General features: G+C 43.6%; 1 protein-coding gene across 1 annotated transcript in view; it reads right to left on the reverse strand.

Moving 5' to 3' along the window:
• Window positions 1-20473, reverse strand: part of LOC137375612 (prostate androgen-regulated mucin-like protein 1 homolog) — a 38527-nt gene extending 18054 nt beyond the window's left edge. The window contains exons 1-2 of the mRNA XM_068042989.1: window positions 20169-20473; window positions 18908-19561 (exon numbers count right to left, since the gene is read on the reverse strand). Coding sequence (XP_067899090.1) covers window positions 18908-19561; window positions 20169-20220 — 706 coding nt within the window. The 5' untranslated portion in view covers window positions 20221-20473. The remainder of the gene's footprint in view (window positions 1-18907; window positions 19562-20168) is intronic.
• Window positions 20474-26610: the final 6137 nt, after the last annotated feature.

Below are 26610 nucleotides of genomic sequence, written 5' to 3' on the forward strand. Positions count from 1 at the left end.
GTGACTGGCATTGGATGGCCACCCACTCAGTTGGAAGCGGCCTCCACTGTCAGCATCTCACACAGAAATGTGACAGTCTCTCTGGACGGTCATAGTCTTCTGCAGCACTGGCGCTCCGACATCTGCAGAAAGCTCAACCGCGGGTGGTAGACCCTACCTACTGGGTAGATGTCTCCTCACAGGTGGTTGCTCCCGGCGCACTCTGTAATCTTCTGCCCCTCTCCCATTACCAGCATGCACTTGGCCAGCAGGTCACTGATTTCCCTGGTCAGTTGTCCTTCTGTCCCCCCTTGTCCTCAGTAGAGGAGCTGCTTCCAGAGTGGACAATTCCCATGCCTGCAGTGTCCCAAAGATGTAATGAGGACAGCTATTTGCTGCCTGCTGCAAGGACAGGCACTCACAAAGACTACCCAGGATAAATCACTGATGCTGTGGCCCTACCAGGAGTTTCACTCACTCAGGTGAACCCTGAAGAGACAACAGTAACAGCCCCAACCTTGCAGTCAATGCAGAAAACTACCAGAAATACATGAAAAGTCCAGTACCTCCAACTCCTTCGCAGACACAATGGTTGCCGCTCTTTTAAAGCTGCTGGGCTTCCAACTGCCCCTTCAACCTGTTTGCCAGACATAAAATGTAACAGCCGACATAAAATGGCTGTCAATTGGATTTTCAAGTTCTTCAATTGGTCCTTAATTGTTGTAAATTGGACGGCAAGTGGCGCCTCCATCTCGCCCGCCGTCCAACCTGCATAAGATGGGGCTTGGGTGTCAAGGTGTCGGGGACCCGACCTGACGTCATCAGCCACCATTTTTCAGCTCAGTTGCCCTATTTCAGAAGGCAAAATTATGGCAAAAAATTCTGATAGCTTCTGGAAAGGGTCAAAAGGCATCTGCACTTTTAGCAACCTTGGTCAAGGCAGAACAAGTAGGAGACTAAGAAATGGCAAACAAAATTGAAAGGAATGAAAAGCCAAGGTGCAGATATAAGTTTGCAGACATGTGTTGAAACAGGCGAGCACCCTGTTTGATGGCTGTTGAAGTGGAGGTGGTGCTGACGGAGGTTATTGCAAAGAGGGTTACCCTCTGTGCCTCTTCAAGCCACCATTATCCAAGAATAAGCATTGCAGCATATCTAAAAGAAAGTGGAGACACGTTTCAGGTCAGTTGACTATTACCGTCCCTGAATACACAACCCTATGCTGAATGGCTGCTGCAGATATCCTGCAAATATAGATGACAACCCAGTCCTTGTGAAGATAGTTCTCCATGATCCCTGCCAGGTAGAAGAGCAAGGGCCTACAGATATAGATGATGGATTTTGGCAGGCGCAGCTAATCAGGGCACGTTCCTCCAATACTGGCCTCTTTCTTTTGCTCCATCATTTGTGGCTATTCCATCAACTGTCTAAGGTCAAGCTCTGGAATTCCCTCCATAAACTGGTCCCTCTCCTTCCCTAAACCTGTCCACCTCCCTACCTCTTTATCCTCCTATAAGTTGCTCCTTAAAACCTACCTCTTTGACCAGCCTGTCCTAATATCTCTTTATGTGGCTTGTTCTCAAATTTGTCTGATAACGCTCCTGTGAAGCACCATGTAAGATTTTACTACGTTTAAGGCACTATATAAATGCCAGTCCTTTTTTCATACGGTACCACTGAAAGCATGACCCATTGTGATTGGAATCCTTCTCAGCATGTATCCAGCATTATGTTTAATTAGACTTTTATATAACTTAGTGGTGCTACCTGGTCGGCTTTGCCAGCTTCCTTTAATAATAGGAGACGCCGCATGCACTAACTGTCTGCCAAACTGAGGTATATGCTCCCCTTTGTCTACAGATGTGGGTGTATGGATGGGCTCAGTGCACTTCCAATGCAGTCTGAGTTGCCTTCTAAACACTCTGGATGGAGAATTCCCCTTTAGAAACCCAGTAATGATGCTAGGGCAAAAGTAATGCACAATTAAGCACAAATATCTTTTGAGTGCATTTAAAAAAGTGGGAAAACCAGCTAAGAAGTCTGAAACAAAACTCAGCAGGTCAGGCAGCATCTATAGAAAGAAAAACAGAGTTAATGTTTCAGGTCTGTGACCTATCATCATCAGAAAAGTCTGAGTTCCCCTTGCCTGGATATTACTGTACACTTGTCATAAATGTAATCCAAGCACTTTTTATGCTGGCATTTCCTGTCCACTGGAGGTTGTGCGTGACACAGAGTGGATGGAGGTCCAGTGTAATGATTCCCATTGAGATTGTCGAATTCACACTCTTAAATTGCACAATCCCAATCAAAATATATCCCCTCTGTATTCTAATTAAGACATTTTAGCCTTGATTTTACAATTTATTTATTTATATTTAGAGATACAGCACTGAAACAGGCCCTTCAGCCCACCGAGTCTGTGCTGACCATCGACCACCCCATTTATACAATCCTACACTAATCCCATATTCCTACCACATCCCCACCTTCCCTATATCCCCCTACCAATACTAGGGGCAATTCATAATGGCCAATTTACCTATCAACCTGCAAGTCTTTGACTGTGGGAGGAAACCGGAGCACCCGGAGAAAACCCACTTGGTCACAGGGAGAACTTGCAAACTCCGCACAAGCAGTACCCAGAATCGAACCTGGGTCCCTGGAGCTGTGAGGCTGCGGTGCTAACCACTGCGCCACCATTGATAAACTTTATGGAGACTTAGTTGGAAAATTGGTGGGAGTTCTAATATACTAGATCATTGCTCTCTTTCTGGCTGATCTCATTTCAGATTGTCATTTCCAGCAGCTACAGGAAGCACCTGTCCATTTTTGGGCAGTCTATGCAAATTAGGTGGAAATTACATCATTTCTTAAAGCCTATTTGTGACTTCTTTTTGAAGAGGAATTTTTTGTGGGGTGGGGGTTCAGTTGCCAACTGTTTAACAACTGTCTTTCTGTCATTTGTTTTGAGGCTGGCATTATTTGCCTACCATTTCATACAGGGAACACTGGGCTTCCTATTAGAATTAGGAGTGTACGTTTGATTTCTGGAAAAAGAGGAGGAGCAAAGGAGGGATATCAGGCTTTCACCTGTCATATCTCTTTAATCATTGTTAGGTCGTTATCATCCAGACCTAGAGCCCTACTAATTTTGAGCTTTCCTAATCTATCCAAAATGAGATTATCATCTATACTAATTTTAATGATGCTATTTAATACAGAGCAACCCCCAACTGGAACATAAGCATCATTTATATGAGTATAGACTGATGTGTAATAGTTATTTAGCAGCTCTGCCATAACTTGAGAATCAATTTAAATCTGCTGTACTCTCCTTTAGCGGCCTTCTAACTTCTGACAAGCTGAAAAGGTGGCAGCACAGTGATATAGTCAGGAAGAAGTGGCCCTGGGAGTCCTCAATATTGACTCCAATGAATCTCATGGCATCAGGTCAAACATGGGCAAGGAAACCTCCTTCTGATTACTACCTACTGTCCTCCCTCAGCTGATGAATCAGTGCTCCTCCATGTTGAACACCACTTGGAAGCAGCACTGAGGGTAGCAAGGGCATAGAATGTACTTTGGGTTGGGGACTTCCATGTACATCACCAAGATTGGCTCGGTAGCACCACTACTGACTAAGCTAGTCGAGTCCTGAAGGACATAGCTACCAGACTGGGCCTAAGGCAGATGGTGAGAGAGCAAACAAGAGGGATTCAGAATTGTATTCAACCACAATCTGTAACCTCATGGCCCAGCATATCTCTCACTCTACCATTACCATCAAGCCAGGGGATCAACCCTGGTTCAATGAGGAATGTAGGAGAGCATGCCAGGAGCAACACCAGGCATACTTAAAAATGAGGTGCCAACCTTGTGAAACTACAACACAGGACTACATGCATGCTAAACAGCAGAAACAGCATGCACTAGACAGAGCAAAGCAATCCCACAACCAATGGATAAGATCAAAGCTCTGCAGTCCTGCCACATCCAATCAGGAACATCGGTGGACAATTAAACAACTAAACGGAAGAGGAGGCTCCTGAGTGGAAAGCGGCGGTGAGTTTACTGCCAGGTCAACTCAGTGGCAGAGGATCGCGGCCAGGAGAGGCCCAAATAGGTAAGTTTTAAAAATTGTTTTTACTTTCTTTGTGAGGCCAAGAGTGTACCTCCCTGCTGTGATGTCACTGGAAACTCGCCGGCAGTTAAAATCCAAGCCAATGTGTTGCCACCTGTTAAGATAAGATGCTTAATACTGAATACAGTGTATGTAACCACAACTGTTTACTGAATCAAAAGGCATTCCTTTCCTACTTGTATTGAAGACACAGTTCTAGGATAGTTAAAAATTGTATTATTTTTTAATGAGCACTACCAGCACCTTTGCCACAAAGACGGCAGTGGTTCAAATTGAAGGAACAATACCATCTGCTCAGGGAAACTGCCAAGGAAAGTAATTGCAGCCTTGCCAATGTTACCCTTGCTCTTAGAACAATATTTTTTTCAATGAATAAATGTTAAAAGTTCAGTAGACAGTACCATGGTGCCATGAATGTCCCATATACATGATGGAGTGAACACAAGGCTCCAAAACTCAGTCATGTTTCTGTGATCAATCATCAAATGGATGGCAAAGCACTTCTGAACAGGGAAGAAAATTGGAGGGAGGCCTAGGCCAGGCCACTGTACAACAACAACAACAACTCGAATTTATAGTTCACTTTGTAGTGGCCCTTTACAGAGATATAATGCCATATGCCTGGGAATACATTTCCCCACTCGCCCTCTCAACCATGGATGATGAACAGCACTGAAGAAAAGAAGGGAAGGAATACAGTTTAAAAAAAAAAATTGGTTCATCTTCAATCTCATGTTGATTAAAAATGGATGCAACATGAAATATGAAATTTCCTTTTGCTCCTCCTCCATCATGAGGGCAAAGATGGAACTTAGAGAAAAGAAGCAAAGAAAATTTAAATATTGCCTGTTGTTCCATTCTCTGGATGCACTTATTCCTGCATTTAGAAAGTATCAACGTAGCATCCAAGTTTTATCTTGTTAATTAAAGCACATTTACTGCAAGATCCGCACCCTCCCACATACTTATAACTCCTTCTATGCATCCTTTAAAGCATGGCTAGCTCTCTTAGAATTTTTCACACAGTAAACCATACTGCAAACATGGCCCTTTGTGGCATGACTCATCAATCCGTTAGTAAAATTAACAAAATTATACGGTAAATATGGATCAGCAGTGTAACTATTTCTTTAAACAGGTTATGTCATTTTGAAAATGGGTGGTATTGCAGACACAGGTTCACACTCCAAAACTATTTTTTTTTGCCCCTGCAGCTCCTAAGTTAATTCCTTCAATAAACAACTAATATTTTTTCCAAAGGGTTTGATGAGTATGACTGGAACTTTTCATGTATTTTTGATTAAGTTAAACACTAGAACTGTCCCTTCTTATACTTGAATGAAAAACCTTGACCATGTTAGACATTCTCTTAATAGGTTCACACAGAGTATAACATCTCTCTTTTTGGAAGGACCTGTTTGAATATAGTACTTATACCCTGCACCTAATACATAATTTACAAACACTTTCTTGCTGAGGATTAATGACTTGCAGTCCCTATTTGGCTTATGGTATGGAATCTATCCATTACAAGGTTGCTTCCAAGCATTTTTATCGCCTCCAAAGTTGCATTAAATGACAAATTTTAGCACCTTATTTCCTTATTTTAATATGGGATTCTCAACTTTAATCACAGTGTGGTTGGCTCTCTGACCATCTATAATTCAGTCGAATCAAAATCAAAAGTATTGCTGTTTATAAGTAATATATTCTTGAAAATGCCAGTTATGGTTTCTTCCGATGATTCCAACTGAAGTCAGAAGAGTTCTGCTTCAATTTAATTTTAATTTTCTTAAATGTCACCTTTTTAATTATGATTTTCTTTGAACCACTGAAGTCAATGGAAATAAAAATCTGGGGAGATGTAGAAGAGGCTTCCAATTCACTATCACCTATTTTACATTATTGTACTCAGCCAAAATTAGACCCCCATCCCCCGTTGTCTCATCCACACAACAAAGGACAATTGGATTTTGTGAGGTAAGTCTGGATTATTATTAATTCTCTGAATGGACCCGAGAATATGGTAAGCAGAATTCATCAAGATGGACAGACATTATGCCCTAGAAATTTAATGCCACAAAGCCTATTTTTCAGCCATGAAACATGTGCTTAAAAGTCCAATATAGCCAGCAGGAATTGCACTAGAAGTGGAATTGCACTGGCAGTAAAGGGAAGTGCACTGCCCATCATACTGATATAGGCAAAAAATCCAGAGCTTGTGGCTGAAACAGGCATTAGGCCCTTCGCATATGCAAATAAGGGGCATAAAGACTGTTGGAGGCCCTCTCTGCAATGCTCCTTAGCCTTTACGATTACTTCTTTAACTCAACGTTTAGATATTGAAAAATATCAAGAATGGTCTGTGTCTGATTCTCTTCCCCACCCCGCTCTCTGTATCTCTAGGGGAAGCATCTTCGTTGAGCACCTGTCCACAGTCGCTTGACTGTATTTGTTTTTTATTTGTTGTGTTATCATGTATATCTTAACTATACTCCTGTAGATATTTAATATTCATGGCAGTTCTTTACTTTGAAATTATAACTCAGAATGTATACTACTCAGCAAAACCTTTTTGCAAAAACTTTCACCTAATACAATATTTATGTTTTATTCCAATGTTTTCTATTAATATTCATTTTCATGATCAAACAAATGTCTAGGAAAGGAAACCATAGCAAAGGTAAGTAACTTCAACCTCACTGCATCCACATTATCCTCCTTCAACGCCTCTCCACTGTCGTCCAGCTGGGTGGGACTGCTTTCACCTGGTTTCATTCTTATCTATCTAATCGTAGCCAAAGAATCATTTGCAATGGCTTCTCTTCCTTCTCCTGCAGTGTTACTTCTGGTGTCTCCCATGGATTGATCCTTGGCCCCCTCTTATTTTCAATCTACATGCTGCCCCTCAGTGACATCATCTGAAAGCACAGCAGAGTTTTCATATGTACACTGACAACACTCAGCTATACCTCACCACCACTTCTCTGGACTTCTCCACTGTGGCTAAATTATCAGACTGCTTATCTGACATCTAGTACTGGATGGGCAGAAATTTCCTCCAATTAAATACTGGGAAGACTGAATCCATCGATTTTGGTCCCCCCTCCAAACTCTGTTCCCCAGGTACTGACTCCATCCCTCTCCCTGACAACAGTCTGAGATTAAACCAGTCTGTTCACAAATTTGGCGTCACATTTGACCCCAAGATTAACTTCTGACCTCATATTCGTGACAACATCAAGACCACCTATTTCCACCTCCATAACATCGCCCAACTTCGCCCCCGTCTCAGCTCATCTGCTGCTGAAACCCTCATTCGTGCCTTCGTTACCTCTAAACCTGACTATTCCAACACACTCCTGGCTGGTTGCCCATAGAATCATAGAAAGTTTATGGCACAGAAAGAGGCCACTTGGCCCATCGTGTCTGTGCTGGCTGAAAAACGATCCACCTATTCCAATCCCACCTTCCAGCATTTGGTCCGTAGCCCTGCAGATTACGGCACTTGAGGTGCATATCCAGACTCCTTTTGAATGAGTTGACGGTCTCTGCCTCAACTACCCTTTCAGGCAGTGAGTTCCAGACCATCACCAACCTCTGGGTGAAAAAGTTTGTCTTCATCTTCCCTCTACTTTTTCTAGCAATCACTTATTTATTTAAATCTATGTGCCCTCGTCACTGACCTCTCTGGTAAGGTGAATAGACCCTTCACCTCCACTCTATCCAGGCCCCTCAAAATTTTGTATATTTCAATCAGATCTCCCCTCAGCCTTCTCTGTTCCAAGCAGAACTACCCCAGCTGATCCAATCTTTCCTCAGCTGCATTTTTCCAGTCCTGGCAATATCCTCTTAAATCTCCTCTGTATCCTCTCTAGTGCAATTACATCCTTTCTGTAATGAGGTGACCAGAACTACACACAGTACTCAAGTTGTGGCCTAACCAATGAGTTATACAGTTCCGGCATAACCTCCCTGCTCTTGTATTCTATACCTCAGCTAATAAAGGAAAGGATTCTATATGTCTTCTTAACCACCTTTTGGACCTGTCCTACCTTCAGGGATCTGTGGACATTCACTCCAAGGTCCCTTGCTTCCTCTACACCTCTCAGTATTTTCCTATTAATCATGTATTCCTTTGCCTTGTTTGACCTCCCCAAATGCAACACCTCACACTTCTCCAAGTTGAATTCCATTTGCCACTTTTCTGCCCATCTGACCAGACCATCAATATCTTACTGCAGCCTACAGCTATCCTCCTCGCTATCTACCCCACGGCCAATCTTTGTGCCCTCCACAAACTTCTTGATCATGCCCCCTTACATATATGTCCAAATTATTAAAATACACAACAAAAAGCAGGGGACCCAGTACTGAGCCTTGCAGAAAGCCACAGGAAACAGCCCTCCAGTCACTAAAACCCTTTGTTTCCTGCCACTGAGCCAATTTTGTATCCACCTTGCTGCATTTTCCTAGATCCCATAGGATTTTATTTCTTTAACAGTTTGCCATGTGGGACTTTGTCAAAATCCTTGATAAAATCCATGTAGACCACATCAACTGCACTACCCTCATCTATCTTCCTTGTTACTTCTTCAAAAAATTCGATCAAATTGGTCAAACAACATCTTCCCTTAACAAATCCATGCTGACTATCCTTGATTAACCTATGCCTTTCTAAGTGACAGTTTATCCTGTCTCTCAGAATAGATTATGGAATTTGCCCACTACTGAGTTAGACTGACTGGCCTGTAATTATTCGGTCTATCCTTCGCTCCCTTTTTAAACCAAGGTACGACATTAGCAGTCCTCCAATCGTCCATCACCACCCCTGTATCCAGTGAGGACCGGAAAATGATGGTCAGACCCTCTGCTATTTCCTCTCTGCTTCTTTTAACAGCCTAGGATACATTTCATCTGGCCCTGATGATTTATCAACTTTCAAGGATGCTAATCCCATTAATACTTCCTCTCGCCCTATGTTGATCATATCCAATACTTCACACTCTTTCTCCTTAACTACAATATCTGCATCGTCCTCTCTTTTGTGAAGACAGACGCAAACTATTCATTAAGAACCATACCAATATCTTCCGCTCCTACACATTGTTTACCTTTTTGGTCTTTTATGGGCCCTACTCTTTTCTTAGTTATCTTCTTACTCTTAATGTATTGATAAACATCTTTGGGTTCACAATGATTTTGCTTGCCAATATTCTTTCATGCCCTCTCTTTGCTTTCCTAATTTCCTTTTCGATTTTACCCCTCCACCTTCTATACTCCTCTCGGCTTTCTGTAGTATTGAGTTCTCGGTGTCGGACATAAGCTTTCCTTTTCCGCCTTATCTTACCCTGTAGGCTCCTTGACATCCATGGGGCTCTAGATTTGGCTGCCTCACCCTTTTTCTCTGTGGGAACATGTTTACCCTGAACCCCCCCTTTGAATGCCTCCCACTGTTCTGACACTAATTTACCTTCAAGCAGCTGTTTCCAGTCCACTTTTGCTAAATCACTCCTCAGTTTAGTAAAATTGGCCTTACCCCAATTAAGAACTCTAACTCCTGTTCTATCTCTGTCCTTTTCCTGGGCAAAAAAGGTCTCCTGAATGCACCTCATGAATTCTGCTCCCTCAATTCCTTTCACACTAAAACTATCCCAGTTAATATTGGTGTAGTTAAAATCCCTTACTATTACTGCCCTATTGTTTTTGCACTTCTCAGAAATTTGCCTACATATCTGCTCTTCTATCTCCCTCTGACTGTTTGGGGGTCTATTCTACACTCCTAGCAGTGTGATTGCCCCTTTTTTGTCCCTTAGCTCAATCCATATGGTCTCATTTGATGAACCTTCCAACATATCATCCCTTCTCACAGCTGTAATAGTTTCCTTGAACAAAATTGCCACTCCCCTTCTATTCTTATCCCCCTCCCTATCGAATCTGAAAACCCTGTAACCAGCTGCCATTCCTGTCCCTCCTTAAGCCATGTTTCTGTAATAGCAATGATAGCATTCTGCCACATGTCTATCTGTGCCCTCACTCATCTGCTTTATTTGCTATACTCCTTGCATTGAAATAGATACCCTTCGGAACCCGAAGAAGGGTCACTGACCCGAAACGTTAACTCTGCTTCTCTTTCCACAGATGCTGCCAGACCTGCTGAGTGGTTCCAGCATTTCTTGTTTTTAATACAAATTGTGACTGGCTACAAAGAGTTTTTTTTTCTGTTATAGATGCACATCTCCAAGTTTGTCTTGTACTGATGCTGAACAAATATAAACAGGCGGAATCTTCACAACTTAGAAGATTTTCAGACATCGGGACCAAATGCAGGTCTGACCCGAAAGGTGTTTGAGTCCCACCCAGCTGTGCAATTTTTTGGGAAGGGGTGGGGGGGGGGGGGGTCAATTAACAGGCTACCTCCAGAGCCCTGCCCAATTAAGGAGAGCTGGCGGGCTCCGAAGGTGGGAGAGCCAGCCGGAGTGCCCGAGGCTCTAGCTGGCCAGCAGCCCCACCGGGAGACATGGGCGCTGCCGATGTAGGTAGACCACGAGGGCACCTCTGAAGACTTCAAGAAATGGTAAAAATAAGTGTGGCCACAGCTGCCAGGCCTTCATAGCGGAGGGGATCGGCTTGACAGGATGGCCTGCAGCTGGAGCTGTAGCCCTCAGGAACTCATGGCTTGGGGTCGGGGGGAGCGTGGGGTTAGGGGGTGGGGGTCGGGGGTTGCTTGTGGAATTAAAGGAGGCCTCGCTGGCTCCCCAGCCTTCCTCCACTTTCAGACACCTGTCGGGCTTCAGCCTCACCAGATTTTGGTGGCGTCACCAATTTTCTCCCAAGTGGGCACTTAATTGCTACTAATTGGTTACCCGCCGTTGCCAGGCTGGTATCAGTCTGACCCTGCCTCCAGCAAGATCGCTCAGAGGTGGGATCACGCACTCTCCTAGCTCCATAGCTGCCTTCACACGGCTGATCAGATTCCGACCAACATCAACAGCCTGCATCAATATAGCACCTTTAAGCAGGAAAACATCCCAAGGTGCTTTACAGGAACACAGAGTGTCCAGGCAGTGATAGAGAGGAGCATTGCAGGAAAGGCCTGGTATGAGTATTTAAAAAGAACATGGAGAATCACAGTAGTGACAACACTGAAACAAACAGAGGGAAGAATCTGAAAAGTGACATCATAGCCAACATAGAGGAAGGAGAGGCGGAGTCCAAGGAATAAAAGCTGGAGTGTGAGTCAGAGACACTCCCACACTTAAGGAAGATGGAGAAATATCTGGATAGTTTACTTCAGGTCACAGTTGTACCACGTAGTGAGATATAAGAATAGGAAAAGGAGTGTACAATTGTCGAGTCAACATAGGACAGGGAAAACGGCAGAAAATGGCCCTGCCCAACATGTACAATTTACTTGCTACCTGTGAGGATAAGGAAGAAGGCTGTGGAGAGAAAGGGCAGGAACGTAACCAGGGCACTGTGGAGCAGGAGGTAGTCCAGGAAGTGAGTAGGGGATAGGGAGGGGCCATGGGAACAGCAGAAAAGAATGGTTGCAGTTGTAGGGAATTCCAAAATTAGGAGGATAGTCACAATCGGAGAGTGTGTTGCCTACATGGTGATTGAGGAAGGGTCACCTCAAATCGGCTAGAAAGAAACGTGGAAAGTGAGGGGGAAAACAAGTTTGAACCATAGAACCATAGAAAAATTATGGCACAGAAGCAGGCCATTCAGCCCGTCATGTCCGTGCCCCCGAAAAAACGAACCGCCCAATCTAATCCCACCTTCCAGCACCTGGTCCATAGCCTTGCCGGTTACAGCACTTCAGGTGCATGTCCAGGTATCTTTTAAAAGAATTGAGAGTTACTGCCTCCACCACCACTCCTGGCAGTGAATTCCAGATACCCACCACCCTCTTGGTGAAAAAGCTTTTCTTCATGTCCCTTCTAATCCTTCTACCAATCACCCTAAATCTGAGCCCCCTGGTAATTGACCTCTCTGCTAGGGGAAACAGGTCCTACCTGTCTACTCTATCTAGGCCCCTCATAATTTTGTACACCTCAATTAAGTCACCCCTCAGCCTCCTCTGTTCTAAGGAAAACAACCCTAGCCTATCCAATCTTTCTTCATAGCTGAAACTTTCGAGCCCTGGCAACATTCTTGTAAATCTCCTCTGTACTCTCTCCAGAGCAATTATGTCCTTTCTGTAATGTGACCAGAACTGTATGCAATACTCCAACTGTGGCCTAACCAGCATTTTATACAGTTCCAGCATTACATCCCTGCTTTTGAATTCTATACCTCGGCCAATAAAGGAAAGCATTCCATATGCTTTCTTCACCACTCTATCTACCTGCCCTGCCACCTTCAGGGACCTGTGGGCATGCACTCCAAGGTCTCTCACTTCTTTTACCCCTCTCAATATCCTCCCATTTATTGTATTCCCTCGTTTTATTTGCCCTCACGAAATGCACTACTTCAGACTTCTCTGGATTGAATTCCATTTGCTACTTTTCCGCCCACTCAACCAAACCATTGATATCTTTCTGGAGTCTACGGCTATCCTCTTTACTATCAACTACACAGCCAAATTTTGTGTCATCGGCAAATTTCCCAATCATGCCTCCCACGTTTTAAGTCCAAATCATTAATATATAACACAAATACTGAGCCCTATGGAACACCACTGGAAACAGCTTTCCATTCACAAAAACATCTGTCGACGACTATCCTTTGTTTCCTAGCTCTGAGCCAATTTTAGATCCAACCTGCTACATTCTCCTGTATCCCATGGGCTTTCATTTTACTGACCAGTCTGCCATGTGGGACCTTGTCAAATGCCTTACTAAAATCCATGTAGACCACATCCACTGCACCATCCTCATCAATCCTTCTTGATACTTCCTCAAAAAAACTCAGTTAAGTTAGTAAGACATGATCTTCCCTTAATAAATCCATCCTGACTATCCCTGATTAATCCACGCCTTTCTAAGTGGCAGTTTATCCTGTCCCTCAGAATAGATTCTAACAATTTACCCACCACTGCGGTCAGACTGACCGGCCTATAATTATTTGGCCTATTCCTCGCACCCTTTTTAAACAATGGTACAATGTTCACAGATCTCCAATCGGCTGGTACCTCTCCTGTATCTAGTGAGGATTTGAAGATGATTCTCAGCGCATCTGCTATTTCCTCCCTGGCTTCCTTTAACAACCTGGGATGCAATTCATCCGGCCCTGGTGATTTTTCCACTTTCAAGGATGTCAGCCCCTTTAGTACTTCCTCTCTCATTATGCTTATCGTATCTAATATTTCACACTCCTCATTAACTACAATGTCTACATCAACCCTCTCCTTTGTGAAGACAGAGACAAAAAACTCATTAAGAATTCTGCCCACATCTTCTGCATCCACGCATAAGTTCCCTTGTACATCTCTGATGGGCCCTACCCTTTCCTTAGTTATCCTCTTGCTCTTAATGTACAGATAAAACATCTTTGGGTTTTCCTTGATTTATTCTGTGTCGGAACCAGCAACGTAGAAAAGAACAGGGAGAAAATCCTGTTGAAGGAATAATAGGAGCTGGGCACTAAATTAAAATCTGGGCCGTCAAGGGTCATCATCTCCGAATTACTACCTGAGCCACGTGCTAATTGGCGTAATGATAAACCGATCAGGAAGTACATGGCTGAAAGACGACTGTGGGAAGAAGGGTTTCCATTTCATGAGACACTGGCACTTATTCAGAACAGGAAGGAGCTAACCCATTGGGAAGAGCTCCAGCTGAACTGGGCTGGGTCAAGGTCCTAGTGGAAAGGATAAATAGGACTACAGAAGGAACTTTTAACCCATAAAGAAGGGGAGGATCTAGGTAGAAAAAAATAATAACCTGAAGATTAAAAAAATGAGGAATGAGAGCAAAGATCAGAATACAAAAGATCAGAATACAAAAGATCAGAATACAAAAGGAAATAAGAATATAAATGCTCTGGGAACAGGAAAAGTTATCAGAGTAATAATAAAATACCTGATAAAAATGAAGCAGAAGTGATAAAAAATCAAAATATATAAAGTTCCTGAAATGCCATGTACAGAGTATCAACAATCAAAAGTGTAATAGATCATAAAGTGTGAGAAATACATCATCTGGACAGGGTGGGGACAGTTACCCAAATAAGAGTTGCTATAGAATAAGATATAATATGCATATACCATAAGAAACAAAACAAATGAGTTAGTAGCACAAATTCAGCTTAAAGGATATGAGGATAAAGTTTCTACTTTGGGTGCAATCAGGGAATTGCGCATAAAATGTGCCTGAAATTGTGCTGGTTCGGTGAAGTCTCAGGTTTCCACTAAAATTTATTTGCATAATCATAAATGTAAAATAATCCATGAACCAGTGCAATGCAAATAATTGTTTCTTTTTTGGTTTCCATTAAAAAGTATTCCTTGATGTATTGAAGAGTAGTAACCAGTTGCAGTTTTATTAATACAATGTAAAGGGTTTAATCAGCAAAAATAAGCATTTTTAATAAGGATGTCCAGTCCTCCGATTGTGAGTAACCAGATTTAAATTCCCTGAAAATTACTTAAAAAACAATTATGAACTATTTCATAGTTTCATTGGTGTAGAATAGTCAGTTTATTATTAGATCAAATATATTTAAAATTAAAAGAAGTTTAAAACTTGCCTACTCATGCCTGTGAGCCTAAGAAAATGAGCACAATTTCAAGAGCCTTCAAGAACCAGCACGATGAGTGGAATTTCACAATTTCATCCTAGGAGTATGGCCAGTTTGTGGGTGGGACCTGACTTAGGTGAATTGGATACTGAAGCAACTGATTGTGGAAAACATGAAAGTAAGTGGTTTTGGGCGTAACACACTTGAGTTTATCGAAATGGCTTTTATCAATGTCACAAATGACAACCGACGTGACTGACAAAGGTAAGCTCTCTCTCTTCATTCTTTTCAACCTGCCTGCAACCTTTGACACAACTAACCACACCCTCCTCCTCCAATGCCTCTCCACCATTGTCCAGCTGGGTGGGACTGCACTCACCTGTGCAGTCACTCAATATCTATCAAATTGTAGTCAGAGAATCACCAGTTACCTCTGGTGTCCCCCAAAGATCTATCCTTGTCCCCCTTCTATTTCTCATGTACAAGCTGCCCCTCAGCGACATAATCTGAAAACTTACCAGTTTCCATATGTCTGCTGATGACACCCAGCTTTACTGCACCACAACCTCTCCCAACTCCTCCATTGTCTCTAAATTATCAGACTGCTTTTCCAAAATCCAATTCTGGATGAACAGAAATTTCCTTCAACTAAATATTGGGAAGACTGAAGCCATTGTCTTTGGTCTCCACCACAAACTCCGCACCCTAACCACAAAATCCATCTCTCTCCCTGCAACTATCTGAGGCTGAACCAGACTGTTCGCACCCTTGGTGTCATATTTGGCCCCGAGATGATCTTTTAACCATATATCCACGCAGTTGCTAAGACCGCCTATTTCCAGCTCACTAACATTGCCCGACTCTGCCCCTGCCTCAGCTCTTCCACTGCTGGAACACTCATCGATGCCTTTGTACCCTCCAGACCTGACTATTCTAATGCATTCCTGGCCAGCCACCCACATTTTACCCTCTGTAAACTTGAGGTCATCCAAAGCTCTGCTGCCCATGTCCTAACTTGCAGCAAATCCCGATCACCCTATATTCACTGACCAACACTGCTTCACAGTTAAGCAAAACCTAAATTTCAAAATTCTCATCCTTGTTTTCAAATCCCTCCATGGCCTGGCCCCTCCCTAACTCTGTAATCTCCTCCAGCCCTACAACTATCCGAGATATCTGCTCTCCTCTAGTTTCAGCCTCTTGAGCATCCACAATTTTAATTGCTCCACCATGGGTGGCCATGTCTTCAGTTGCTCAGGCCCTAAGCTCTGGAATTCCTCTCCTAAACCTCTCTGCCTCTCTTTCCTCCTTTAAGACACTCATTAAAACTTACCTCTTTCACCAAGCTTTTGGTCATGTGCCCTAATAGCTCATTATGTAGCGCCGTGTCATATTTTGTTTTATAATGCCTCTGTGAAGCACCTTGGGATATTTGTTATGTTAAAGGCACTGTATAAATACCAGTTATTGTTTAAAAATCCCTGCTTTTTAGCACTGGATCAGCTGATTCCACCCAAATTGTGCTGATATAACTAGCAGAAACTTGACCCCGTGCTGAAGCACTGGTGCAGACATGATGGGCTGAATGGCCTCCTTCTGTGTCGTAATTTTTCCATGGTTCTAAGTAGCCATTACAGAGACCTGGCAACAAGCAACTGGGAGCTGATTATTCCAGACTTTAAGTTCTTCAAAAAAGAAAGGGAAATTGGGAACAGAGGAGGAGTAGCAATATTGATAAAAGACAGAATCACAGCAATGGAAAGAAAGGATATCAGTAAGGATAGAACTAAGGAACAGTAAAGGATGCAAGACTCTTATGACAGTAGTCTCAGACTTCCAACAGTCATGACCTAGTGGGGAGAGGTACAAGTACACAAATCAGAGAGGAATTTTGGAGAAACAACATGGTGATAATGGGAGATTTTAATTTTCATATACACTGCTTCTGATAAAAGGTCATTGATTTGTAATGCCAACTCTGTTATTCTCTCCACAGGTATTGCCAGACCTGCATTTTTTTTTTTATTTCAGATTTCCAGCATACACAGTATTTTGGTGTTATATTAATGAATTTCTGCAATGGTCTTGTGAGCATTTTCAGGAATAACAAGCTATAATTTGCTGTCAAAATAATGGTGAGGTGACTGGTGCTTGCTGTTTCTTATGCGTCAATGGTATGGGAAATTCAGGTAAGGGACAGATGCGCGGTTAAACTCAAATATCCAAAAGCTGCTGTCCCACTGCTGTTGTGCCATTTCACCATTAGCTTTGTGAAAATGGTCTCTCACAGTTTGCCTTACCATTAAAATGCACACACTGTTTTGAAGTTGCTGTACTTGAGCGGTAGATATGAACTAAATTTTTTTAATTCATGTCACGAGATGAGGGCGTGGCTGGCTAGGTCAGCAGTTGTTTGCCATCCCTAATTGCCCTTGAGAAGGTGCTGGTGAGCCACCTTCTTGAACAACTGCAATCCATCTGATGCAAATGCACCACAGTGCTGTTAGGGAGGGAGTTCGAGGATTTTGAACCAGCGACAGTGAAGGAACGACAATACATTTCCAAGTCAGAATGCTGTATGGCTTACATAGGAACATAGGAGCAGGAGTAGGCCATTCATACTGTCGAACCTGCTCCGCCATTCACTTAGATTGTGGGTGATCATCTATCTCAACGCCACTTTCCCGCACTATCCCCATATCCCTTGATGTCATTAGTATTCGGATATCTATCAATTTCTGTCTTGAATATGCTCAATGATGCCCTCTGGGGTAGAGAATTCCACAGATTCACCACCATCTGAGTGAAGAAATTCCTCCTTATTTCAGTCTTAAATGGCTGCCCCTTATTCTGAGACGATGTCCCCTGGTTCTAGACTCACCAGCTAGGGGAAACATCCTATCTCAATTCACCCTGTCGTGCCCTGTAAGAATTTTGTAAGTTTCAATGAGATCATCTCTCATTCTTCAAAACTGTAGAGAATACAAGCCCTGATTCCTCAATCTCGCCTCATAAGACAATCCTGCCATCCCTTAGTCTAGTGAACCTTCATTGCATTCCCTCAATGGCAAGTATATCCTTCCTTAGACCAAAACTGTACACAATACTCCAGGTTTAGTCTCACCAAGGCTCTATACAATTGCAGCAAGACATTTTTAATCCTGTATTTGGAGGGGAACTTGCAGATGGTGGTGTTCCCACATGTCTGCTGCCCTTGTCATTCTAGGTGGAAGCAGTCGTGGGATTGGAAGGTGCTGTCGAAGAAGGTGTGGTGAGTTACTGCAGTGCATCTTGTATATAGTACACACTGCCGCCACTGTGCGTCGCTGATGGAGGGAGTGAATGTTTAAGGCGGTGGATGGCTGCTTTGTCCTAGATTCACCACTGAAAATTAAACTTGGTCAATTTCAGTATAAGTACCCTTTTAACAGAATGACAAGTGTTAATTACTGCCAGTCAACCTCTTTAGCACTGAAAATCAACTATTCAAAGAGTGATACTTCATTCCTTTATTATGGGCCAATATGTTTCAGAATCAACATGGGAACAAGCCATACTAGATTTAGTGATGGCTAATAAACCAGAATTAGTTAAAAATATAACACAAGTCTTTCTCCATATTGGCATTTCATCATACCAGGAAGCATTGCAATGAAAATGCATTGTGCGCTCTCTTAAGCCTCAACACATATCCTGTAGTGTGTAACCTAATACTGCACACACAATACTCTAACTGAAGTCTTAAGGTTTTATTTAGGTTGATCATTATCTCTTGGCTTTTATATTTTGTACCTCCTGAGATGAAGCCTAGAAATCCATTAGAATTTTTACAGCCTTATGGTAATTGAAGCAAGCTGCTTCCAAGCTTGTCCTTTGAACTACACTTACAAATTCAGTTCCCTCACATCACTGGCACTGTCCCGTCTCCCTGCCTGTAATGCTGATTACATTATCATCTCTTTTTAAATAATAATACACAAAACAGATCCCAATGGAAATAGTGAAAGATCACTAAATTTTTGCAATGATTTCTTTTTACAAGGTACTGATGCACAGACTCCTTCTAACCAAAGTGTCTGAAATAGTCGCATTAATTCTCACCTGTATTGCTTGGAGCTGCAATTTTATCTTCTTTTCCCGTACCCTTCTCGGGTGAGAGACTGGTGTTTGGTGAGGGGGTTAGGCTCGAAGATGATAAAATGGTGGTGAAAGCATCAGGTGTAAAGGTGACCGTAGAGACTTTTACTGTGGTGACCTCACCGTGTCCGGTGCCATTTGGACGGGAAGTTGGCTTCCTACTTGTGAAAGAGCTGTTGTCAATAGTATGAAGTGAAGTTGGCTGGGCCGTGTTATTTGTCAGCGGACTGTACGTTGCACTAGTTGCATTATCGCTCTGAGACGAGCTATTTATGTTGGGCGAGTAACCCGTCACCACTACTGAACTATTAGAAGTTATGTTGGGAGCTGACGTGGGCAACATGGTTGTAGCATTAAGAGATATATTGCCTTGAGAACTGGGAATCAATGATGCAGTGGGTAACACAGTGCTCGTGAATGTAGTTGGACTGAAGGAAGAAAGTGAAGAGTTTGTTTCTGCATCTGTTTTTGAACTGGCTGCTGCTGTTGTGTTTTGCAAGTTTGTGGTCAGAGGTGTGGAGGAGCTAAAAGCGGTAGATGAATTTTCTGATAGAAATGTAGTTGTGTTTGTTGTAGAACCAGTTTGAATCGTTCTGTGCGTAGCCGAGTTATCAATTGCTGAAAAGAGAAAAGAAACGTTTACTGGTGACCTAACACACAGTTTGCATAGGGAAATATTCACATTTGAAATTCGAGGATGCGGAATCCAATCTGCTACATTGTTGGCTTAAGCCACAGCCACTTCCTCATTCTGCCAGTTCATTTTTCCCCCTGTACCTCCTTCTCTGCTCAATCGACACGATTGCTGTTTGTGTTTAAGCGCTCAGCCCCTCAAATATCTGAGCAAAGTTAACAGGAGACTTCGGTTGAGCGACATGTCCTGGGTATCCTGGTACACTGCACCGGGCATTAAACAGGATTGCAAAGCAGACCGCGAAATGACTGCTTCTCCGACTGGAAATTATAACATCGGCATTTATGACATTTTATTTGAATAATTATTTCCTTGTTCCACTAAATAGGGCGAAATGCATCCAATAAAGGAATTCTCTGCTTATTATAAATGTTATATCATCTAGAACAATATTTAGAATATGGATCTTAGAATATTCATTGATAATTAGCAAGTAAATAGTTATACTATACCGAAATTTAAATTGTGTAAATGTCCCTTTTGCTTAAATGTAACAGCGAGTCACAATTTAATAACTTATGTTGTACTTACCCAAGGAAAGAATAAAGAGTTGGCATAAAACCAGCACGAACTTCGCCCACATTGTTTCTGAGATGATTCAGGCCCCTTTGGTTTCCCCCAAAATCAATCCAGTCATTCAATTAAAAAAAACTTGAGACACGGTCGTGAGATCGGAAATACAAGCGTTCGTATCTGCAACCATATCTCTCCGAACAGAAATTGCATAAATCGTGTGGTAAACAACGCAACCCATGTGAGCAGCAACTGCCTGCAGCCGGAACTGAAAGGAATCAATCGAGATTTGTGTCCCAACCTCTGTATCAGCTGGAGCTGTGCGTCAGATGGACAATAGACCCAACCCACTGCGATCGACAACAGCCGACAAAGATCGCGTCCACCACAAGTGCAGGAAATATAACGAGCAAACGCTAAAAATCATTACTACACACAAGTGCTACGTCAAAAGGGGATTGCCAAAAAAAAATCATTAAACACTTTGCCGGCTGTTGGTAACCTGTTGCAGAGGGTGTGCCAATCTACTTGCGGACATTAACTTGCTGGTCTCCCAACCAATCGTCCAAAGCTGCTTGCCTGCACAATACAGTTAGTCTTACTTCGGTGGTAGGCAAGTTGATGGAAAAGGTGCTGAGGGATAGGATTTCTGAGCATCTGGAAAGACACTGCTTGATTCGGGACAGTCAGCACGGTTTTGTGAGGGGTAGGTCTTGCCTCACAAGCCTGATTGAATTCTTTGAGCAGGTGACCAAGCAAGTGGATGAGGGTAAACCAGTGGATGTGGTGTACATGGATTTTAGTAAGGCATTTGATAAGGTCCCCCATGGTAGACTTATGGAGAAAGTCAGGAGGCATGGGATAGTGGGGAATGTGGCCAGTTGGATTAAGAATTGGCTAACTGATAGAAGGCAGAGAGTGGTCTTAGATGGTAAATACTCAGCCTGGAGCCCAGTTACCAGTGGCGTGCCACAGGGATCAGTTCTGGGTCCTCTCCTGTTTGTGATTTTTATTAACGACTTAGATGAGGAAGTCGAAGGGTGGGTCAGTAAATTTGCAGATGATACAAAGGTTGGTGGAGTTGTGGATACCGAGGAGGGCTATTGTCGTCTGCAAAGGGACTTGGATAGGTTGCAGTGCTGGGCTGAAAAGTGGCAGATGGAGTTTAACCCTGAAAAGTGTGAGGTCATCCATTTTGGAAGGACAAACACGAATGCAAAATACTGGGTTAACGGTAGGGTTCTTGGGCATGTGGAGGAGCAGAGAGACCTTGGGGTCTATGTGCATAGATCGTTGAAGGTTGCAACTCAAGTGGATAGGGCTGTGAAGAAGGCATATGGGGTGTTAGCGTTCATTAGCAGAGGGATTGAATTTAAGAGCCGTGAGGTGATGATGCAGCTGTACAGGACCTTGGTAAGGCCTCATTTGGAGTACTGTGTGCAGTTCTGGTCGCCTCATTTTAGGAAGGATGTGGAAGCCTTGGAGAGGGTGCAGAGGAGATTTACCAGGATGTTGCCTGGAATGGAGAATAAGTCTTACGAGGAAAGGCTGAACATTCTAGGCCTCTTCTCATTAGAACGGAGAAGGATGAGGGGTGACATGATAGAGGTTTATAAGATGATCAGGGGAATAGATAGGGTAGACAGTCAGAAACTTTTTCCCCGGGTGGAGCAAAGCGTTACAAGGGGTCATAAATTTAAGGTGAAGGGTGGGAGATATAAGGGGGATGTCAGGGGAAGGTTCTTTACCCAGAGAGTGGTCGGGGCATGGAATGCCTTGCCTGGGGAAGTTGTTGAGTCAGAAACTTTAGGGACTTTCAAACGGCTTTTAGATAGGTATATGGACAAAGGAGAATGATGGGGTATAGATTAAATTGTCCTTGACAGAGGACAAAGGATCGGCACAACATCGTGGGCCGAAGGGCCTGTTCTGTGCTGTATTTTTCTATGTTCTATGTTCTATGTTCTACAGCGCTGCACCAATGAGGGAAGCACGGGTCAGGGTCTGGTACCTGGGTCAAGTCAGTGTCTCCGCTCGTTACAACGGCTGGCGTTGGCTGGACCTGGAAAGTTGGTTGCCAGGCAGTCGCATCTAATTCAGGCTTTAGTTACTTTCAAAGGCGCCTCCTTTTCCCTGGCTCTACTTGCCTATAAACGGTTAAATCTCTAACTTCTTCCAGTTCTGATGACAGGTCAGCGACCTGAAACGTTCTGTTTCTCTTTCCACAGATGCTGCCTGACCTGCTGATTATTTCCAGCCTTGTCTGATTTTATTGTTATTATAATTTAAAGGTGAGGGTTCCCATGAAATGTTTTAAGCACAGCTCCTAGCTGTACTTCATGGTAGTGGTCCTTGAGACCACTGTAATTTTCATAATGCTTTTGAACTGTATGGAAAATATGATCTGGACTATATCTTTGAAGCCTTTTTAAAAAAAAAGTAACAGTGGACTCATTTTCAGCATCTGCCACAAACCCTGTACCCAATTCTGTCCCCCTCCACGCAACTATCTCAGGCTGAACCAAACTATTTTCAAACGTAGAGACCGATTCAATCCTGTGCTGAGTTTCCATCCCCATATCCTCTTTACCACAAAGATTATCTTAACATCACTTGTCTCATCCTCAGACCATCTGCTTTTAAACCCTCATCAATGCCTTTTAATACCTCCAGACCTGAATATTCTAATGCTTTTTCCAGTATCCTCTTTCATACACTTCACCCTATCTAAAACTCTACTGTCCATATCCTAACCTGCACGAAGTCCCACTTGCCCAGCACCCTGTCCTCAACATCCTATATTGGCATCCATTTACAAAGTGCCTCAAGTTAAAAATTCTCATTCATGTGTTTTAATCCATTTATGGCTTCACTTCTCCCTATCTCTGTTACCTCATTTACTCCTACAAACTGCCCTCCCAAAAATTCTCAATACCTCTGAATTCAACCTCTACATGTCCCCACCATTAATGGTCGTGACTTTAGCCTAATAGGCCCCATGCTTTAGAATTCCCTTCATAAAACCCTCAAGCATTTCACCTCCCTCTTCTCCTATAGGACCCTCCTTAGTACCCATCTCGCTGACTGAGCTTTTGGTCACACCTCCTAATATCTCCTTCTTTGGCTTGACATCCTTACGCATTTGTAGATCATATTGGGATGTTTTACTTTATTAAAAGCACTATATAAATATACTGCAACAACTACCGTGGAATCTCCCTGCTCAGCATAGTGGGGAAAGTGTTTGCTCGAGTCGCTCTGAACAGGCTCCAGAAGCTGGCCGAGCGCGTCTACCCTGAGGCACAGTGTGGCTTTCGTGCAGAGAGATCGACCATTGACATGCTGTTCTCCCTTCGTCAGATACAGGAGAAATGCCGTGAACAACAGATGCCCCTCTACATTGCTTTCATTGATCTCACCAAAGCCTTTGACCTCGTCAGCAGACGTGGTCTCTTCAGACTACTAGAAAAGATCGGATGTCCACCAAAGCTACTAAGTATCATCACCTCATTCCATGACAATATGAAAGGCACAATTCAACATGGTGGCTCCTCATCAGAGCCCTTTCCTATCCTGAGTGGTGTGAAACAGGGCTGTGTTCTCGCACCCACACTTTTTGGGATTTTCTTCTCCCTGCTGCTTTCACATGCGTTCAAATCCTCTGAAGAAGGAATTTTCCTCCACACAAGATCAGGGGGCAGGTTGTTCAACCTTGCCCGTCTAAGAGCGAAGTCCAAAGTACAGAAAGTCCTCATCAGAGAACTCCTCTTTGCTAACGATGCTGCTTTAACATCTCACACTGAAGAGTGCCTGCAGAGTCTCATCGACAGGTTTGCGTCTGCCTGCAATGAATTTGGCCTAACCATCAGCCTCAAGAAAACGAACATCATGGGGCAGGACGTCAGAAATGCTCCATCCATCAATATTGGCGACCACGCTCTGGAAGTGGTTCAAGAGTTCACCTACCTAGGCTCAACTATCACCAGTAACCTGTCTCTAGATGCAGAAATCAACAAGCGCATGGGTAAGGCTTCCACTGCTATGTCCAGACTGGCCAAGAGAGTGTGGGAAAATGGCGCACTGACACGGAACACAAAAGTCCGAGTGTATCAGGCCTGTGTCCTCAGTACCTTGCTCTACGGCAGCGAGGCCTGGACAACGTATGCCAGCCAAGAGCGACGTCTCAATTCATTCCATCTTCGCTGCCTTCGGAGAATACTTGGCATCAGGTGGCAGGACTATATCTCCAACACAGAAGTCCTTGAAGCGGCCAACACCCCCAGGTTATACACACTACTGAGTCAGCGGCGCTTGAGATGGCTTGGCCATGTGAGCCGCATGGAAGATGGCAGGATCCCCAAAGACACATTGTACAGCAAGCTCGCCACTGGTATCAGACCCACCAGCCGTCCATGTCTCCGCTATAAAGACGTCTGCAAACGCGACATGAAATCGTGTGACATTGATCACAAGTCGTGGGAGTCAGTTGCCAGCATTCGCCAGAGCTGGCGGGCAGCCATAAAGACAGGGCTAAATTGTGGCGAGTCGAAGAGACTTAGTAGTTGGCAGGAAAAAAGACAGAGGCGCAAGGGGAGAGCCAACTGTGCAACAGCCCCGACAAACAAATTTCTCTGCAGCACCTGTGGAAGAGCCTGTCACTCCAGAATTGGTCTTTATAGCCACTCCAGGCGCTGCTTCACAAACCACTGACCACCTCCAGGCGCGTATCCATTGTCTCTCGAGATAAGGAGGCCCAAAAGAAAGAATAAATATAAGTTGTGGTTGTTGGCCTTGATTTGACACCGTGTCCTTTTTACCTTGTGTAGTTGTAGCCCCTTCAAAGAACAGAGAAATGACCCTAATTCAACATAAAACAAGCTAGAATGTCAATTATTAATTCCCATTCGTAACTAGGAAAGTATTCAAAATCAATGTTAGAATGTAATGATGTCGAGTAATCTGTCATAACTGAACAACGCAGAATGAGTGGCAGTAAAAGATTTTTAATAATACTAGTTGATCACCCTTGCATTCCACATAGGGATTGAATTTTAAGTGCACTTTTTAGGTAAAGTGGGGTTAGGGAGTGGCAGAAAAGTGACTTACAAGACCAGAAGAGGAAGACGGAGCAGGCTGGTGAAGGAGGCTGATTGATATAGCAGTGGGAGAAAGGTAGAGCAGAAAGAAGGGATAGCAGGATTGGATGGGAGGGGTGGAAGAAGGGGAGAGAGGCAGAGGAGGAGGGAAGAGAGGAGAATGGGAGGAAGCAGTGGGAAGGAGAGAGAGGGGAGGATGGAGTTAAAGAGGTGAGGAAGAGAATAAGGAAGTGGGGTCAGGTCAGGGGGCATAAGGGGAAGCCAGAAGTGGTGAGCTGGATGGAAAGTTTTTAATTCAGTGCAGGTCCGCTCAGAGTAATTACTATTCCAAATAATTGCACATCACACAGACAGACATGAGATTCCAGCAAACATTTCTGCAATGACACGCGGTGGTTGTGGTATGGAGCTGCATGCATGATCAAACCTCCAATTTAAAATATCAGCTATTGGGGTCAACCTTTTGGCTGCTCTCACAGCAGCTTTCATTGCCAGCAGGAAACCTTGCATGACGATGTAAAAGAGAAACTGGAAGCTGAAAGAAAGGCTGCAGCTATCAACAGCTAACAAGTCACCCTGAAAGAGATAATTGATGGCTCAGCGATTCACATGAATTGCTCCCCACCCCTCAATCCTATCCTCACAAGCCCACTTCCCCCTCCCCTCACCCCCCAACATCTTGTTCAGTAATTCCATCCTCCCAAAATGAAATGTGAAATAATGACCATCATTCACACACATGCCAGCTCTGGAGTTAATCTGAAACTACTTTACACAGAAACACAGATGCAATTGATTCTATTTCTTTAATGGCACCAACAACTGCTATGAAACAGTATATTCACCCAGTTTGTAGGAGGCGTGTGACATGATCAAAGCCCCAAGCCATGTGATCTTCCAACGTGATGGAGAGGGTAGAGGCCAGAGCATGTATGATACCAATTTGAGCTAGAATCAAAGCTGCCATACCTGGTGCTACAGGTTCATGCGCTGCAAGCATCACTGCAGCTTCCATGGAGGAGACTACCAACTCCATGGTAGAATGTAGAGAAGTCATGCCTTATGGAAGAAGGCTGAACAGTCTGGAGACAGATTCCTCCATACTCACAGACATGGCACAGATGCTCCTAGGCAGGCTGTCCAATGCCTGGAGTATTTTCTTTTGCATTTGCAATACCCTTTTCTTAAATGCTGGGTTGGTAAATCTGAGCTCTCATCACCAGTCCTTGGACCCTGGCCAGCTGCCACCCACTAATGATCTGAGGTCCACCCTGTGCAGACCCCTCTATCTCACTATTGCACAGTTAGCACCACAGCTCCAGCGACCCAGGATCAGTTCTGGGTACTGCCTGTGCGGAGTTTGC

The sequence above is a fragment of the Heterodontus francisci genome, chromosome 12 (assembly GCF_036365525.1).
Source record: "Heterodontus francisci isolate sHetFra1 chromosome 12, sHetFra1.hap1, whole genome shotgun sequence".
NCBI lineage: Eukaryota > Metazoa > Chordata > Chondrichthyes > Heterodontiformes > Heterodontidae > Heterodontus > Heterodontus francisci.